This window comes from Amphiprion ocellaris, chromosome 14, assembly GCF_022539595.1.
Source record: "Amphiprion ocellaris isolate individual 3 ecotype Okinawa chromosome 14, ASM2253959v1, whole genome shotgun sequence".
In the NCBI taxonomy this organism is placed as follows: Eukaryota; Metazoa; Chordata; class Actinopteri; family Pomacentridae; genus Amphiprion; species Amphiprion ocellaris.
In genome coordinates, this window is record NC_072779.1 from 18488273 (window position 1) to 18506824 (window position 18552).

The 18552-nt window shown below is 40.9% G+C and overlaps 2 protein-coding genes across 2 annotated transcripts; one reads left to right on the forward strand and one right to left on the reverse strand.

Annotated features, from left to right (window-relative positions):
* Positions 1 to 505: 505 nt before the first annotated feature.
* On the forward strand, positions 506 to 8970 carry tmlhe (trimethyllysine hydroxylase, epsilon). The gene is made up of 7 exons (XM_023275436.3): positions 506 to 852; positions 924 to 1100; positions 5923 to 6202; positions 6358 to 6477; positions 6675 to 6911; positions 7762 to 7900; positions 8043 to 8970. The coding sequence occupies exons 1-7, from the start codon at positions 549 to 551 to the stop codon at positions 8178 to 8180; spliced, it is 1395 nt and encodes a 464-aa protein (XP_023131204.1). The 5' UTR covers positions 506 to 548; the 3' UTR covers positions 8181 to 8970.
* Positions 8971 to 11425: 2455 nt separating this feature from the next.
* On the reverse strand, positions 11426 to 16946 carry LOC111571984 (V-set and immunoglobulin domain-containing protein 1-like). Its single transcript, XM_035950595.2, has 7 exons — positions 16787 to 16946; positions 16534 to 16697; positions 15573 to 15780; positions 12646 to 12801; positions 12452 to 12568; positions 12216 to 12360; positions 11426 to 12137 (listed from the first exon to the last, which is right to left on the reverse strand). Exons 1-7 carry the CDS (start codon positions 16827 to 16829, stop codon positions 12041 to 12043), a joined length of 930 nt encoding a protein of 309 aa, XP_035806488.1. The 5' UTR covers positions 16830 to 16946; the 3' UTR covers positions 11426 to 12040.
* Positions 16947 to 18552: the final 1606 nt, after the last annotated feature.

Consider the following 18552-nt stretch of genomic DNA (forward strand, 5'->3'; position numbering starts at 1 on the left):
GTTAAAGTCATCCAAGACACACCTTTTGCAGGACAGACAAAGTTCTGTGCATTTCCACGTTATCGCGCTTTGATCAAAGCAGCTGCAGATGTGTATAAACTGGGCAACCATCATCAGCTTTTGGCAGGTGATGCTTTTTTTTTGACACAACAGGAACATTATGATCTGGAACAGACCACTCCCATAAGTGTATAATAATACCGTCTATGATCAAGATAGACATGTTTCATCACAGGATAAAGGTGAGCCCTCAGAACAGCTTTGTAATGATTTGCAATGACCCTTCCTCGTAAGTGAACCCCCCCAATAACTGAATAGAATAACACAACAGAGCCACCAGATCCCTTCAATGTCGGGGTCAAAGGTTCAAGTTTTTTCCTTTAATTTGTCACCTGTCTGTAGATCTGTATGGTCCAGTGTACAGGGGGGCAAAACTAGCAAAGGCACCAGTCGGGGGCAGCAGTACAGTAAACCGAGCCAAGTCTGCAGGAAAGAAGAAGAAGCAGCCTTATGGCGCTAATGCAGTGACAGGAGGAGTTATATGTTTAATGATTAACCTCGGACTTTCACTGTACAGCAAAGGCATCTCCCCAGACAAAGCTTGTACCAAAGTGAGCGCCGGATTGCTGTCTCTGGTCTGCGATTGCGCGGTGTCTGTCAGGGTATTAGAGCTTCATCCCTTTAAGTTCTTCTTACAGCTCAAACTCTGTTCACGCTCGGGGATGTTTGCCAGGTTAAATGTAAAACTGCGTCCTGCGCGCAGACAGGCTCAGCTGTCATGGAGACACAGGACGCAGATCCGCGGCCGTTCAGACACATCTGCAACTTTCCACTTACACGAGGACTGCCTCGGTGAGTTTGCCGTCATTATGTACCCAGGCTGTTTTCGTTACTTTGTTATTAACTCTCTGTAAACCTCCCAGAGCTGAGCTATGGAGGGACACCGATGCGCTTCAACTACGTGTGGCTGCGGGACCACTGCCGCTCTGCAGCTTCTTACAGCTCCGACACCCACCAGAGGAACGTGGACACCGGCAGCATCGAGCTCTCTATCCGGCCTGACAGGACCACAGTGGAGGATGGACATCTGGTCCTCACCTGTAAGTCTCTGATGCAGTAAAACAGTGAGGTAGACTGTCAAGAGTCTGCCTCATTCAAAGTGAATGCACAGCGATGAATCCGTAATAAACTCATTATTGGGTCAATATATAATTGAGGGACTTTTGAAGTCCATGGGATGTATCTTGCATACATTTTTATTAAAAGTTTTAAAAAATATATATACTTTTTTTTAATGTTCATTATGATCATGTCTTTGCAAATTCCATAATTATTTATTATGGAAACAACCACTTATTAATTTAAAAAAAATCACTGGATATCACTAAAATATCAACTAAATAACAGTCCGAATTTAATAATAACCAACTTCTAATAAGCTAAACAATAATAAAATGAGCTTATTCAAAAATTGCTTTGATTGTGTTCTTTTTATTAAGTTGAGATAATCCTGACAGATATTTGTTTTTTGGTTATATATCAAATTTTATATGGAAAATAACAAACTGTATCTGTGTCCAAGAAATCACTTTCAACTAAGTTACCATTACAAAACACCTCTCAAGGAAGCCTGTTAATTACAAATCACATGACCTGCTCCACATGATGGCATTTTGTCCTGAAGAAAAGACTGGCAAGACTCAAAGGCTTCGTGAGTTATTTGATATAAAGTAGTGTGTGCAGTAAGTGTGGATTTATCGTATATCAACAAGTTTACTACAATATCTTTATAAATAACTTTCCAATTTTACTCAATTGTATATTATAATATTTAGAAGAATATTTTTTCGAAAAAATGCCATGTGGTGTTTCGTTATAAGCGGCCATGTTGAATTTATGCTTGGAAACAGCAAAAAATGGCAACTATGATACCTGTCAACTATGTTACAAAAAGTCCCACAATTATGTATTGACCCTATTACAAGTCTACCAGACAGTTGATGAGGAATCAGCACAACACCAACTAAAGTGGATCATGCAGAATTATGCAATCTGGTGGTTTTGCGTAAAAAAATGCATTTATGGGTGAATTTGAGTATTTGGTGCACATGTGGTTGATAATATTGAATACATTGTGTTTATTTAAAGTAAATCAAACCAAATGGACTCGCAGAAAACCAAAATAATGAAGTACATTTACTCATGTACTGTACAAAAGGCCAATTTTGAGGTGCTTTTACTTTATTTCCATTTTTGCTACTTTCTCCTTCCACTGCACTGCGTTTTACCAGGAAGTCTTGTATTTTCTATTCCACTGCATTCATCTTCAGCTTTTGAAATGAAGGTTTTACACAATGGATAATACAACCATCCATCCATCCATTATCTATACACAGCTTAATCCTCATTAGGGTCGTGGAGTCTATCCCAGCTGACTTAAGGTGAAGGCAGGACCATCAGTCTATCACAGGGCTACATATAGAGACAAACAAGCACACTCACACTCACACCTACAGACAGTTTAGCAGCGTGTTTTTGGACTGTGGGAGGAAGCCGGAGAACCCGGAGAAAACCCACACATGCACAGGGAGAACATGCAAACTCCATGCAGAAAGATCCCATGCAAAGTCTGGGACACAAACCAGGGCTAACCACCGAGTCACTGAGCAGCTTTGATAGTACAGTCTTTCCATATTCCAGATCTTCTGTCTCTAAACTGGATATTAAGTGGTTCAAACCAGCTTCACCTGCAGCAGCTACAACAGTAACATGCTGCTGATATACTGATGCTTCACTATTCATCTAATCACGATATATGTAATAATATATCAGTCATACCTGGACTTTAGTTTTAGTATTTGAATTGTATTTTTCTGCTAGTACTTGTGTACTTTTGTTAAAGTGGGGTCATATTGCAGGAACTGGCGTATTAAGTAAAGGAATACTGAATACTTCTTCCTTCACTGGTAGCAGTGTTAGTTGGTTTACAGGGCTCTGAAACTGTCATATTAAATAATTGTATTGGCAAAAGACATTTTGAGCAAATAATCTGTTCATCCAGCGCAAGTGTTCTTCGTGTAACTACAATGCTCACTGAAGAAAGTTGTGTTTGGATGTAGCAAAGAACTGTTCAGAACTTGTTATCATGCATTACATATCTTGAGTTAAGTCTGGATTAATCTTTGCCCTCAGTCATGATGCTCGTTGCTTGTTTAAAAATTCACATTGTTGTCAGGTGATGGTTGGGGCGGTGTCAGGTAAGAAGTAGGACATTTGTCTGACTAAACTGTAAACCGCATAAAAGAAAAGAACCTTTGTGTTCGAACAGGGAACATTTTACACACACAGTCAGCCTGTAACTGATATCATCACATAATCAGATAAGACCAGGATATATTTGCTGCTCATTTCATGTATTTTATGGAGACATAAATGCTAAAAAAAAAAATCAAAGGAAGCTCAAAAATTACACGTGCTATTAAATTAAAGTGCATCTAGTAAAAAAGTTGAAAAAAAGTTCAATATTTTAAATTACTTATTTAAGAAAGGGGAAATGTAATATGTTGTGGACTCACTACACGTAAAGTGAAATATTTTGGGCATTTTTTGATTTAATTCCAATGATCATGGCTTATAGCTCATGAAGACCAGAAATGAAGTATCTCAAAACGTTATTATATATATTATTTCATTTTGAGTTTGAATAATTCAAGCACCGTAAATACCATGTATTTCTCAGTGCAGTTGAGTACACACATCCACAATCACAGAGAAGACTGTCCAAAGTCAGCTTTATGGAGATGCTGATTTCCTTTTCCAGCAGGGCTTAGCAGCTTCCCTCAGAGCCAAAACTACGACCAAATGGTTTGCTGACTATGATATTACTGTGCTTGATTGGCCAGCCAACTCACCTGACCTGATCCCTGTAAAACACCATATGAGGTTTTGTTAAGAGGAAGATGAGAAACACTAAAAGTACAGATGAGCTGAAGTCTGCTATCAAACTAACATGGGCTTCAATAACACAGCAGCAGTGCCATGGGCTGGTCGCCTTCCCGCCACGCTGCATTGATACAGTACTTCAGGCAAAGGAGCCCCCACCGAATATTGGGGGTATAAATGAAGGTAGTTTTCAGAAGTCTGACACTTCTGTATTGTAAATCTTGTCTTTGATTGATCTCAGGAGACACAGTAATAATCTAAGATACTGGAAATCTGATTTGCCTGACCTATAAGCTACAACTTTTTTGAATTAGGTTCTAAAAAAATGCGGTTTCTCTTTTCACATGCTTTCACATGCCAACATGTGCTGCATATAACACGTGAAAGATCACAGATTTCTCTCCTGCTGCCCACCACTGTAGAAACACCTCTCCTACTCCCTTTGCTACTCCACCTAATCCTCCACATTGAGCCGGCATTCCCTTCATCGCTCGCTCTGTTGTTCCCTTGAGATGCCCCACCAGGTGGAGATAAACTAACCTAACCGGCACAAGGCATCAGCTAGCTGGAGCCATCCCTTATTCTGTCGGTCTTATTGTGCTCCTGCACGCAAAGGGGGGGACAAGCCAGGTGGGATTTAGTTGCCTCCGTTTTGAGTAGGAGGAATAAAACGGTCCCACAGCAGCCAGGTGGGGAAAAGAAACCAGATGCTGCCTGCAAAGCTTCACCAGCTAAATCTGCCGGCTTCATGTGCAGACCTCACACCTCCTCCACCATGTTACCCCACAGTTTGAATCTCTGTGCCCCATGGCCCAGCCCTGACATGAACAGGATGATATTTATTGTGCTGGATCATTTAGTTTTTAAAATATGGACAGGGAGATGGCATCACTTGAGTTTTTTAAAACCACAGCAGTGCAGTGCGGCAGCTTTGAGGTGTTCATGCTTTTTCTCCGTGGGTCTAGATTCAGTGCTGCCATTCTGTCCTAAAGACTGATGCCTCCCTGTGGGCTGCTGGGTTCCTGCAGCTTCAGTGAAAAAGATGGTCTGTCACTGTGTTTTTATGCACACGAGTGGCACTGAATCTTACATAAAGTGACGAATGGCGATCTGCAGGCCTCAGGACTGTCGATGATGCACGTGTTCCTGCAGGCATTGCTGGCAAGTGTGGAGCAGATTCAAGGTCAGCTGAGTCTGGGAGTGAATGTTCCATCCATGAACGCTGGTCGTCACAGGGAGAAATGCTTAACCACAATGAAGGAATGGCCACCATAAATAATAATGGTACGGGCACATCAGAGCCCAGCTACAAATTTGCTGCATGCAAACAGGGCATAAAGAAGATGTATGGGCTGTTCTGTTGTCTCTGTAGTATCTGATGGACTGCAGTTTGAAAGGGAATCTTCAATGCATGTTTCTGTTCATAGCACTGTGGTGATTTTGTATAACTGAGACAAAGTCAGTTCATCTTTCTTGCAATGCTGCAGCAGGTTCCGGAAAATGTTGCACGCAATTGAGGTTTTCACACTTGCCCCTGATGTCTTTATATTTTGTAAATATTCTGTGCTTTTCTAATATTCTCCTGCAGGTTTTCTGTGTCTTTTGGCAGTTCAATTGAACATGCATTTATTTAGTCATGCAAATGTTACTCCTAGACATAGAATGACAAAGTTACTCTGTATTTAACTATACTACAAAGTCAATTGTTACCAATCAAAACTGCCAAATAGTGACAGTTGGTTAGTTTGGGCATTCCAGCTTTACTTGCCAATCTTGCAAATTTTCCACATATTAGGAGTGTGTTAAGCTACCATAAAACAATAAATATATTATGAAACTGACAATATCATGGAAGTTGAATTGCTGTCAAATGTGCTTTAACTTTTCATGAAGATCAAAATGAGCTAGAGTACTAAACTGTTTAATGCACATTACATTAATTGTAGCCAGTAACACTATTTTTTCATGTCTGTGCTTCAGGGCCTGATGGTCACTTGTCAAAATACAGCCTCAGCTGGTTAGCTGAGAACAGCTATGAAGTAAAGAAGCAGAGCGCTGTACAGCCGCGCATTCTTTGGAACTCAGACATCTATAAAAAGGCAGACATGCCGTCAGCCAAGTACAACAAGTTTATGAGCAGCGATGATGAGCTGAAGAAGTTTCTTCAGCACTATCTTCAGTATGGGATCGCGTTTGTGGACGATGTTCCTGCTACAGTGGAGGCCACAGAGGAAGTTACCAAGAGGGTCAGTCTTATCAGGTATTAGGTGTTTCTAAATGGCATTCGTCATCAAAAATTACAAAAAAAAAAATGATGGAAATATTGTGCATCAGTGATTCACATTCAGTTACAATGTAAAAGATGTTCAGCTTTGTAAATTTATTCTATTCATTTGTGTGTGTGTTACTCCCCAGAGAGACAACGTATGGCAGAATGTGGTGCTTTACTTCAGATTTTTCCAGAGGAGACTCTGCTTACAGCCAGCTGGCCTTGGACCGTCACACTGACACCTCATACTTTCAGGAACCATGTGGGTAGGTGCTGCACAGACCGGCTCATATGGGATTTCAAAATAGCTCTGCTGTAATGCTAGCGAAGGTAATGTTGGTAGATCACTAAATAAATCACTACTTAAAAAGCAAAGCAGCACTGTGTTTTCCCACAAACAATGTTATAGTTGCACTGACTAATCAGCAGACTGCATTTTGTAACTTATGAATTGTTGTTGCAGAATCCAGGTTTTCCACTGTCTGAAGCATGAGGGATCTGGGGGAAGGACACTACTTGTGGATGGGTTCTATGCTGCAGAAAAACTGCGGCAGAAGTCGCCTGAAAACTTTGAGCTGCTTGCTACTGTACCCATCAGGCACGAGTACATCGAAGAAACCGAGGGCCATCGGAACCACATAACGGGCATTGGCCCCGTGCTCAACGTCTATCCTTGGAACAATGAAGTTTACCTGATGCGGTAAGCTGGTGCTTAAATTACACTTTGTGCACAAAAAAAAAACTAAAAACTTGGCTGATTATCAGATCTGATACTGAGCATTTTTCTTTTATTACTCCTAATATTGAATAAAAATACATTTAAAAATGCACAACTTTGGCTCTGATGCAGCCACCTCTGTCTGATCAATGTGCTGCCCACAGCACAGTCTGACTGGTTACATGACATAATAAATAGCCTACAAACACTGATGGATACATGCTGAAAGTGCTCTTCAAATTAAAGATATGTATATATATATGTATCCATTCATTATCTGTACACCGCTTAGTACTCTGTAGGGTCATGGGGGGGGGGGGGGGTCTATCCCAGCCAACTCAGGGCAAAGGCAGGGGACACCATGGACAGGTTGCCAGCCTACCCTCAGAATACTGAAGTCAAAATAATGTTTGATTTATTAACAAATATCAATGTATGTTTGAGAATGTTCTTTCTTTTTTATCATGTAACGTAATCTGTAGCCCTGACAACTTTCTGAAAACATCCTCTAAATACTGCAGTTTAAACATTGTGTCCAAGTTCACTTTTAAACTTAAAGCAACATTATTAAAAAGATAAATGTCATTAAAACATTCTTTGCATATTTTCCCATACTGGATGAACACAGTTACTTTAAAAAATTGATAAAACTTGTAGGTAATGTTCGATGAAGTGTGAATGTTCCCTGCTAGCTGACTTGTCCTCACTAAAGTTTGGTTGGAAAACGTAATAGCTTAAATTAGTTACTTTATTGCTGCTTTGTTTAGTTGTTAAATGATGAATAAATGTTTTAAACCTAAACAGCAACACTGTGGTATCTTTTTTCTCATAGGTACAACAACTATGACCGAGGAGTGTTAAACACAATCCCCCATGACACAGTTCAGAGATGGTATGTGGCTCATCGAGAGCTGACGGCAGAACTGAGGCGTCCAGAGAACGAGCTGTGGGTGAAACTGACTCCAGGGAAAGTAAGAGAATTCACCTCCAATCAACTGCTGTTAGATGTTAGAATTCAGACTAGTCCAGAAATCAGTCTGCAGTTTTTCAGTTAAATAATTCATTTACAGGTTTAGAGGTCTAAGCTTTTTATCCTGTTCTCTTCTTCCTCAGGTGATTTTTGTAGACAACTGGCGTGTCTTGCATGGAAGGGAGTCTTTCACCGGCTTGAGGCAGATCTGTGGATGTTATCTGACCAGAGACGACGTCATCAACACTGCTCGCTGTCTGGGTCTGCAGGCTCTGTCCTGAACATGAAGGTCCCTTCACTTCTCTGCCTTATCAGTCTACCTATAATATAGGTTTCCAAAAACACCATCAGGTTAATTGATAATTCTAAAATTGCCCCTAAGTGTGAATGTGAGTGTGTTTGTCTGTCTCTATATGTAGCCCTGTGATAAACTGGTGACCTGTCCAGGGTGTTCTCTGCCTTCACCCTAAGTCAGCTGGGATAGCCTGGAGTCTACCTCCTTAAAAAGCTTGCTCTTCTTGAGCTTGTACAATCACCTGTAATGATGTATGCAAGAATAGGATTGCACCAAAAGCACTAAAATTAAACTTCAGACAGAGGATGACTTGCTAAGTGTGAACTGTCTCTAAATTTGATCAGACATCCCCCCTAAAAACCTTCTGTGTGATTTCTGCTGTGGCTGTTGCACAGTATAGCAGTGTTGACAGAAAATGAATAATTCAAGCAAATTACATTGGATTTTTTTTTAAGCTAAGGTCTAATCATGAGGTGGGGTTGTAGACTTCCTGTTTGACTCCATAAAGATGTCCAGCAGCTGCTCTTTAATATTTCCCAGTTAAAGGAAGCATATTGGAGGTGTCTGTGCTGCTGTCACATTTGCCAAACAGTCATCAATTTATGGTTACTAGCTTTGGCACAGGCAGCACAGTCAGGTTTAAATGTACTGCTGGGTTAAAGAAGGAGCTGTGTAATATTTGCTTTTTCTAATGAGAAAATAAATATTGTTGGCATGACTCTACAAAATGCTCATATTTCATCTGCAGATGCGAATAAAGGTGGTGATCAAGCCGATGGCTCAGTGATTTCTGGTTTTTACATTTCCCCCTTAGAACAGAATGGATATACACTATATTGCCAAAAGTATTCGCTCACCTGCCTTGACTCGCATATGAATGTAAGTGACATCCCATTCCTAATCCATAGAGTTCAATATGACGTCGGTCCACCCTTTGCAGCTATAACAGCTTCAACTCTTCTGGGAAGGCTGTCCACAAGGTTTAGGAGTGTGTTTATGGGAATTTTTGACCATTCTTCCAGAAGCACATTTGTGAGGTCACACACTGATGTTGGACCAGAAGGTCTGGCTCTCAGTCTCCGCTCTAATTCATCCCAAAGGTGTTCTATCAGGTTGAGGTCAGGACTCTGTGCAGGCCAGTCAAGTTCATCCACACCAGACTCTGTCATCCATGTCTTTATGAACCTTGCTTTGTGCACTGGTGCACAGTCATGTTGGAAGAGGAAGGGGCCAGCTCCAAACTGTTCCCACAAAGTTGGGAGCATGGAATTGTCCAAAATGTCTTGGTATGCTGAAGCATTCAGAGTTCCTTTCACTGGAACTAAGGGGCCAAGCCCAGCTCCTGAAAAACAAGCCCACACCATAATCCCCCCTCCACCAAACTTTACACTTGGCACAATGCAGTCTGACATGTATGGTTCTCCTGGCAACCGCCAAACCCAGACTGGTCCATCAGATTGCCAGATGGAGAAGCGTGATTCATCACTCCAGAGAATGCGTCTCCACTGCTCTAGAGTCCAGTGGTGGCGTGCTTTACACCACTGCATCCCACGCTTTGCATTGCACTTGGTGATGCATGGCTTGGATGCAGCTGCTCGGCCATGGAAACCCATTCCATGAAGCTCTCTGCTGAAGCACTGTTCTTGAGCTAATCTGAAGGCCACATGAAGTTTGAAGGTCTGTAGCGATTGACTCTGCAGAAAGTTGGCGACCTCTTGGCACTATGCGCCTCAGCATCCACTGACCCCACTCCATCAGTTTACGTGGCCTACCACTTGGTGGCTGAGTTGCTGTCATTCCCACACACTTCCACTTTCTTATAATACAGCTGACAGTTGACTGTGGAATATTTAGGAGCGAGGAAATGTTATGACTGGATTTGTTGCACAGGTGGCATCCTATCACAGTTCCACGCTGGAATTCACTGAGCTCCTGAGAGCCACTCATTCTTTCACAAAGGTTTGTAAAAGCAGTCTGCAGCCTAGGTGCTTGATTTTATACACCTGTGGCCATGGAAGTGATTGGAACACCTGATTCTGATTATTTGGATGGGAGAGCAAATACTTTTGGCAATATAGCGTACATGTACAGAAGAATCTATTCTTAACATGTAAAAGAAGAATCTGTACATGAAGTTAGAATGTTCAAAGCTAACGACAAGACAGTGTTGCTGGTGCTCTATATGAGTGTGATCATATTATATAGTGTTCTGCAGGGCTGACTCTTTTTTATTCCACTCTTGAGTTAACCACAGGGCATAGCCTTAAACATACAGATCAGCCACAACATTACAACCTAATACTGCCTAGTATTGTGTATTTCCCCGAGTGATTGGGCCATGAGCACAGGACTGTTGGTGATGTCCTGTGGTGTATGACGCTGGGACGTCAGAAAATCCTTCGGGTCATGTGGGTTGTGGAGTCTCTCTGGAGTGGCCTTATTCTGCTGCTTCCTGCAGATGCTCAGTCAGAGTGGGGTCTTTCAAGTTTAGGAGGCAAGTCAACATTCTGGGCTCTCTTTCATGAGCAGTTTTTGTATGGTAGCAGGGACTTTGTCCTGCTGGGGGAGGCTGCTGCTATCGTGGAGTATCGTTACCATGGAGGGGTGTGTTTGTTTTGCAACAATTTTTAGGTGGATGGTATCATAGTAACATCCACATGAATATAAGAACCCAAAGTTTCTCAGCAGAACACTGCACTGTAACTATATAATCAGTGCTATACACTTCACCTTTCGATAGTTTTAATGATGTGGCTCAACAGTGTAAAACTTGATGCCGACCGATCCTCCCAGTCCTTGGTAAGAAAGCTAGTCATACATACACTACCGTTCAAAAATTTGGGGTCACCCAGACAATTTCATGTTTTCCATGAAAATTCACACTTTTATTCATGTGCTAACATAATTGCACAAGGGTTTTCTAATCATCAATTTGCCTTTCAACACTATTAGCTAACACAATGTAGCATTAGAACACAGGAGTGATGGTTGCTGGAAATGGGCCTCTACCCCTGTGTAGATATTCCATTAAAAATCAGCTGTTTTCAGCTACAATAGTAATTTACCACATTAACAATGTCTAGATTGTATTTCTGATTGATTTAATGTTATCTTCATACAACAAAACTGATTTTCTTTCAAAAATAAGGACATTTCTAAGTGACTCCAAACTTTTGAACAGTAATGTATATGACAAATCTTATCTAGGATCTCACAGACTATAACAGAGAGTCAAAAAACTCAATATTGTATTTAATAATGATCTGTAAATTGCTTGTATGTCACAAATCATCAAAAATATACAACTTACATTCAAATACAACAATGTCTTACAAAGGAACTACAAAAAACTAAATCATGCAATGAGCATATTACTCACAATCCTCAATATTAGCACCCTATCACAATGATCATCGTTTGTATGATTTGCATCTTCTGATCATATGTAAAAGCTGTTTTTATGTCACCTAGAGGTCCATGCAGTACATTCAAATAAGCATACATGTGGAGTAAAGGTGGTTTGGTTTGATTGTCACACCACCTACAAAAACCACAAAACAAACAAACAAAAGCACAAGAAACACACTTTAAAAACAATCCTTCTACGGTTTCATTTTCACACCATGTTAGAGGGAGAGCTGCATCTACACTCCAGCAAGGGTTTGAAGGAAAAAAACACAAAGAAGCAATTTGGCAAATGAAAAAAGCTGCAAAGTGATTGAATTACAATGAGCATAAAAAAAAAAAAAAAAACATCTTCAGACATGAAGCTGATGTATATCAAAGCCTGGACATTCTGTTATTCAGATTAGTGACATTGTTCCACTTGTTTTCATGGGGCCTTTTTTAAGCATGTGCCTCATTTCCCTCAGCATGCTGGCTGCTGGCTGTGGTTGCCATGGGAACGCTTTCTGCAGCCTCCTGGGCTTGAGTAGGGTTCCTCCTAGTGGACAAACAGAGAGTTGACGTCACACCCTTAAATCACAACTATGTGTGGTAGCAGGATTAAAAACATTCTCACTTCATCTCGTTGGCCTCTGCTGCCTTCACAGCTTTGTATTTGTGTTTCTTCACTGAGTGAGTGATGAACCACACAACCAGGGCGATGAGGACACAGCCGAGCATAGCTCCGATCACGGCGCCAGCAATCACTCCATCTCCCGTGTCTATACAAACACATTTTTATATTCATGAATAGAGCTTTTGTATAAGTATTTTACTCAATGCACAAATTTGCACTCCAGCATATGAACATACCAGGACTGAGCTCAATGGCGCAGGTAGAAAACCCCACTGCATTAGTAGCGTTGCACTGGTACTCTCCGAACTCAAACTGGGACATGTTTTTGATTTCCAGTACTCCAGTTGTGGTCACTGAGGAAACAAAGTTCATGTTCATAAAAAACAGGTCCTATTGTTCACAAATACTCACGTGCACATGCAGGACTCACTTCTCCCCAGTACAGGCCTCCTTGTCTTGGCCTGGTCCAGTCTGGTCCAGGTGTAGGTTGGGTTTGGGCTTCCATGTTCACTGTGGCAGGTCAGAGTGACCAGATGACCTGTTGCCACATCACCATGGACAGCGCAGTAAGGAACAGAGGGCTTCTCTAAAACATCACAAGGAGGATGAAAGGTTTTTATTGGGTAACTTTACATCCTGTGTAATAAATCGACTTGACATTATTACAATGCATAGTTGAAATTATTGACATTTTCCAAAGTTATTCAGCAGAAGCTTCAAAGTGAAGTGATGAGCTTCTCTATCAAGTTTGGTTACGGAAGGTGGTGGAGTCTGTTTTCAAACTTTACATTGCACATAAATCTAATTCAGATACTTAGCATCTTGATGTATATTCTGATTTTGGCACAGCTTGACCCAAAACAAGTGTGTGAACAAATTGTAACACATTGAAAAACAAAAAAAGATGTCTTTATTGTCTGTTTATTACTACGCCAAGGAACACGGCGGAGTTATGTGACGATGGGCTTTTTAAATTCGGTTTGTCTGTCTGTCTGTGTACAACATTACTCAAAAGCGGACTAATGGATTTGGATGAAATTTTCAGGGAAGGTCAGACGTGATACAAAGAGCACTGATTAGATTTTGGCAGTGATGCAGCTTATAGTCTGGATCCATTTGCTAAAGATTTCTGTATCATTGTGAGACATCAGCTGCCTGCTGACGATCACATGATTGTGATCCTACTACAAATCGACCGCTGCAGACTTTTCGGGACTTATCCATTGGAAATTATACAACAACTGAGCAGTCTTGGTGGAGCACTGTGCTCTCCGATTGTTTTCTTGTTTTTTCAATGTTATTAGATTTTTTTTCAGTTAGATTTTTTTCACTCTCTCACTCAAACGAGTTGGGAAGAATTGCTTTAATCTACACAATGAGTTTAATATATGTAAAGCTTTAGCATGAAGATTAACTAGTTAACTAGTATCAGTATCTGTCAAATAAATTTACTGAACACATCTCTCTTTCTGACAGTTCTTACAGCATAAATTAGAATAAAACAGAAATAGCAAAGTCGTGATACCTCTCAATGGTCTTTCTGCCAGTACTTTACGATATATTCTGTGCACTTTATTGAGATATAGTCCAGTCTGAGGCACTGTGTGAATATTTTCTTTCCTGTTTCTGTCTCTTTCTCTCTCCAGGTGCCATCAATAATCAGCTTCCACCACTGTGAGCGCCTGTCCAACACCTCATTGGTGGATTCTAATCTGAGTGAGCAAATCACCAGCCAGACACGTCAACTAAAGTGCAGATCTCCATCATGCGGGTGTCTCTGCTCTGCCTGGATGAGCTGCTGTCACTGTGCTGATACACTTTGGACACACTTGTTACAGAATATAGGATGCAAATATTGTGAGGTTAAGGGCACGATCCTGTCTCTCATTCATGTGGGCAACTTTCAGTGTGACAAGTTTGATTTACTCATTTCCCACTGGGCAGTCTTTGCAAAACCAACAAGCTCATGCAGCCTTTCTGGCAGAGATTAGTTCAATCAATAATTTGCTTATTTAAAACAAACGAAAAGGACATATTAAAGTGGATATGTAATATAACATGAATAAATCTGTAGGCCTTGCGTATCAAATCTGCTTTCCAGATTTCAGTTTGTTGAAATAGCAAATCTAGTTTTTAATCAAACATGACGTCATGTGTCCCTCCGTTAGTAATCGTGAGGACATGTTGGGTGTGGACTTACAACTCTGCTGCTGAGCTGAGACACAATTTCTACTGTTTATTTCTGCTCACCGATCACTGAGCTCCAGCAGTTTAAAACTGCATGGCAACTTTATATTTGATAGCAATTGTGTTTCCCAGATATTGATCATACTGCGGGCAGTAGAGTTTATGCACATATTTGTAATTTATGATGCTCCACTCAGACGCTTTAAAATATTATCATAATTACATGCAACAATAAGTGATAATTAAAATCATCCCTGATCCCAGTTTAATCAGCATGAGAGGAGCCATACATATTCATGGTCTGCATCACATTCAGTATGTAGAAAGTGTCCCCAGGAAAGGCCCAGGTAAGGCAACACATGTGGTTAGCATGCAGCAGATGCGTATATATACTCTGTATGCAGTACAAGGATGCAGTCACAGTCCTCCTTTAATTTCCAACACTGACAATGAGGAGACTGCTGCAGTAACCATGGAAACTACTGAGGATGCTGAGGCCTGCAAGGTTGTCCTGGTAACTCAGTGAATGAGAGGATTCGAACTGAAAGCAATTCCCTATTCACACTATTCAGGGCCACTATTTTAATAGGTTTGTTAATATAAAGTCTCTGACGATGGATACAGAAAGCTCAGAAATCGTGACCAAGGGAATATTTCACTGAAATCACAATTCAAAATCAATAAGTGGCTGTTAATTCTGAAATGTCAAAGAGACTGATAGAGTGCCTGGGTGCTCTTTTTCCAGCCAGGCAGCAACACCTTCTTTCTGAGCAGGAGAAGGACCGAAGCACCAACACGAAGTTCAAATGTGTTATTTTTCTTTTTTTTTGTATCAGAAATTGTCGAAACAACATCAGCAGCTCATGTTGCTCTCCTGATTACACCCAGACCCACTTCTACTGTGAACGATCAGCTACTCCCGCTTTTTCCCACAATACAAACATTGAAAGCGTACTGCTGACGGGTGTGGTCAGATAGCACGAAATCTACATGCCATTGTTCACAGCTACAGTGTGTTTGAGTCCTGATATCATGACTGTGTGAAAGTGTACACATCCTGCATGACTTGGAGAAAGTCGTAATAGTGGTAGTGTCCTTCTCTGACTTTAATATAATGTAGACACACAGAATAGCCAACAAGCATCTCTCTTGAAAGTTAACAAAACTCACCGAGGACATTCACGATGATATTGGCCTGAGACTGTCCTTCCACATCAGGGAAGTTGTGAACCTCGCAGGTGTAGACTCCAGCATCTGACGGCTGCATGTTACTGATTATTATCGAGGCGTTCTTGGTGGTTGCAGGATCAGACGGAAACTTAATCCTGCCATTGTAAGAATTTGTAATGACAGCCTTTCCTGACTGAGAGAAACAGATCTGAAAGAAAAATGGCGACACATCAGATCTCACACAATAGCACTGCTAACAAATACATGACAGCAAAAACTTCACTGTCCCGCAGCTTATTTGTGTGATAAATCCAAACATTTGGAGAAATAAAACCTGTAGTGCCTCAGTGGATGGTGATTTCCATTTAGTGAATTAAACATTGATTCATAAGGCCGTGTCAGTAGGTTAAATTAGCTTTGCCAGAATGGAGATTTGTCACTTCTCAATCTCAGTCACAGGCTTTGTTATCTCAGTGAGGTGTGTCTCTGCTGAGAAAATACAGCAAACTAAAGAAAGGGAGCTAATCTGTGTGTGTAGATATGCACAAGCATGTGTTTTTGGTGAATGTTCTTTGTAATGAAGTTGACTTTTCTATGAGTAATTTCAAATGCAGGAACATTCATCATCCAAAATCCCAATCCAACTGGAGAGCTGCTTTTCAATAATTAAGGCGACAACATTTCACTTTTTGAAAACTTGAAATATACACAAAATCACTTGTGTCTTTGTAGTATTATCTCTGAAAACACTCTGAGCTTCTCGGCTTCAGCTAAACCTAAAGGCAAAAGGGTCGCATTTGTGCTCAAGAAATTGAATTTAAAATACAGTGATAATGTTTTTGGAAGTGAAGGAAGTCACCAGATCTGAAGCTAATATCTATCATCTCATAATGGTAGAGTTTAGACACGTTTGAGGTCAGTTAGGAGCACAGCTCTGACCTGAGCAGCAGTGTGTATCTACCTGTTGAGAAGTCATAGCGGAAGAAGAAACAAAATCCCACTGGATGGTGAGACTGGTGGTCGCCGCCTCAGTGGAAACAAATGAACACTGGAGCAGAGCACTTTGACCTCTTGTGACATTGACATATTTTTGCGAAGTCGTGACTGTGATCAGTTCAACACATCCTATAAAAAAAAACAAGTTCATCAGGTTTCAGTGATGAAATTGAAATTGGCTTTGAAAAATCATGAAAAACAAGTAGAAATGCAGTTACCTATGAGGCTCACAAGCACCAACAACTGCTGCACGAAGCACATCTTCACAAAACGTTGAAGTCAGAGTTTTTACTGAACTACACTTTCCTCTGTCCTGTTTCACCAATGAACCTCACAAGCTCACAGTAGAGAGAATAAATGCATTACAGTATCAGAGGCAAGGTTACAGTATTCTTGGTAACAGACTGGCTGATACTGATCATGTTTGCATATCAATGTTTGCCAGACTGGGTGTGAAGTGTGGGTGTGTAGATTGTTGTTTTTCAAAAACTGTTGCTTTGGCTGTTCATAATTTTTGGATGGAAGCAGATGAAAATAAAACACGATGGAAAAAACACCTTCATCTGTTTATGCTTCTGCGAAAACTCTGAGTAAACAGTTTGCATTTTAAATTACCACTGGAGTCAGTGCAGCCTATTGTGTGTGTGTGTGTGTGTGTGTGTGTGTGTGTGTGTGTGTGTGTGTGTGTGTGTGTGTGTGTGTGTGTGTGTGTGTGTGTGTGTGTGTGTGTGTGTGTGTGTGTGTGTGTGTGTTTCAGATTGTTGACAGTACACGACAGGCTGGGACCACACTGTGTTGTGACACTGATGGTAAATTCATTTTTCAGTGCTTTGGCAGTAGTTTCACTACAGCTCATCCTCCTTGTCTTGTAAGTCATTCTGGGTCGGGGCTCCTGGCGAAAGAATTAATGTAATTTAATCTCCACCTGGCCTTTATCGCTCGCCTCAAGGAAATGTTAGCCAAAGCACTGCAACATGCTGCTTATCATTGGGGAGTTCACTCCCTGGCGCTGCTGCCTACTTAATAAAGGCTGTTTCACCTCCGTCGTTTTCGCTCACACAGCGTAGAGCACGCTGCTGACGGAGAGACACAGTGAATCACACATGATTAATTGTCTATAATTGCCAGAAGCTGACATAAGTGATTAACAATGTGAAAAATGTTGATCAGGGGTGACTGCAGGGGTGAGGGAGGGAGGCGCTGGGATCATGTGGGAGGCGGAGGAGGCGTGTGGTGCTCATTATCAGGAAGACATTTGCGTGATAGGTTGGGATGGGAGACGATCTCAGTGTATTAAGACTTGGTCCGAACAAAACAACATGTGTTGGCAGCTGTGTGTCGGTCTGTACAGTGGAACAACAAGAGGCCAGGCTTTAAATAAATACATGACTCATGACCAGTGTCCAAGAGCAGCTCTGAGTGCATGGAGTCACGTGGAGAAAACACAAGAGAAGGAAAAAAAAACAATGATAATGGGCCCATTTTGTTACATTTTGGAAATGCTTGTCTTTCCAGAAAAATGATTTTGAAAATGACATTTTGAACACATACATTCGTGAGTTGCTGCCAGGAACAGTTATCTACTATATTTTTGCCATCATGTGCACATGGTTTGGCTTTTTTGTGCTACCTATGTGCTGTATAATTTACTTGCACATCAAATTGCACTATTACACTAAAATAGCAAATTGCCAGCTCAAAATAAAAGCACATGAGGACAGCAGAAGACATGTGTGGTCATAACAATGGGAATGACACCTATGTACTGTCAGTATTTTCTTTTTTGCTCTAGGAATTTATTTTATTTTAAAAAAAAATTTTTGCTCTATATTTTCCTTTCTTTTTTGTTTATTTTTTATTCTAGGATTTTCTTTTAAAGATATGAACATTTTCAGAAAATGTATCATGAGTAGCAGAAACCTATATTACTATAAAACAGAAAATGACTCATGCGCTCAACTTTATGCTTTATGTTGCACCATGA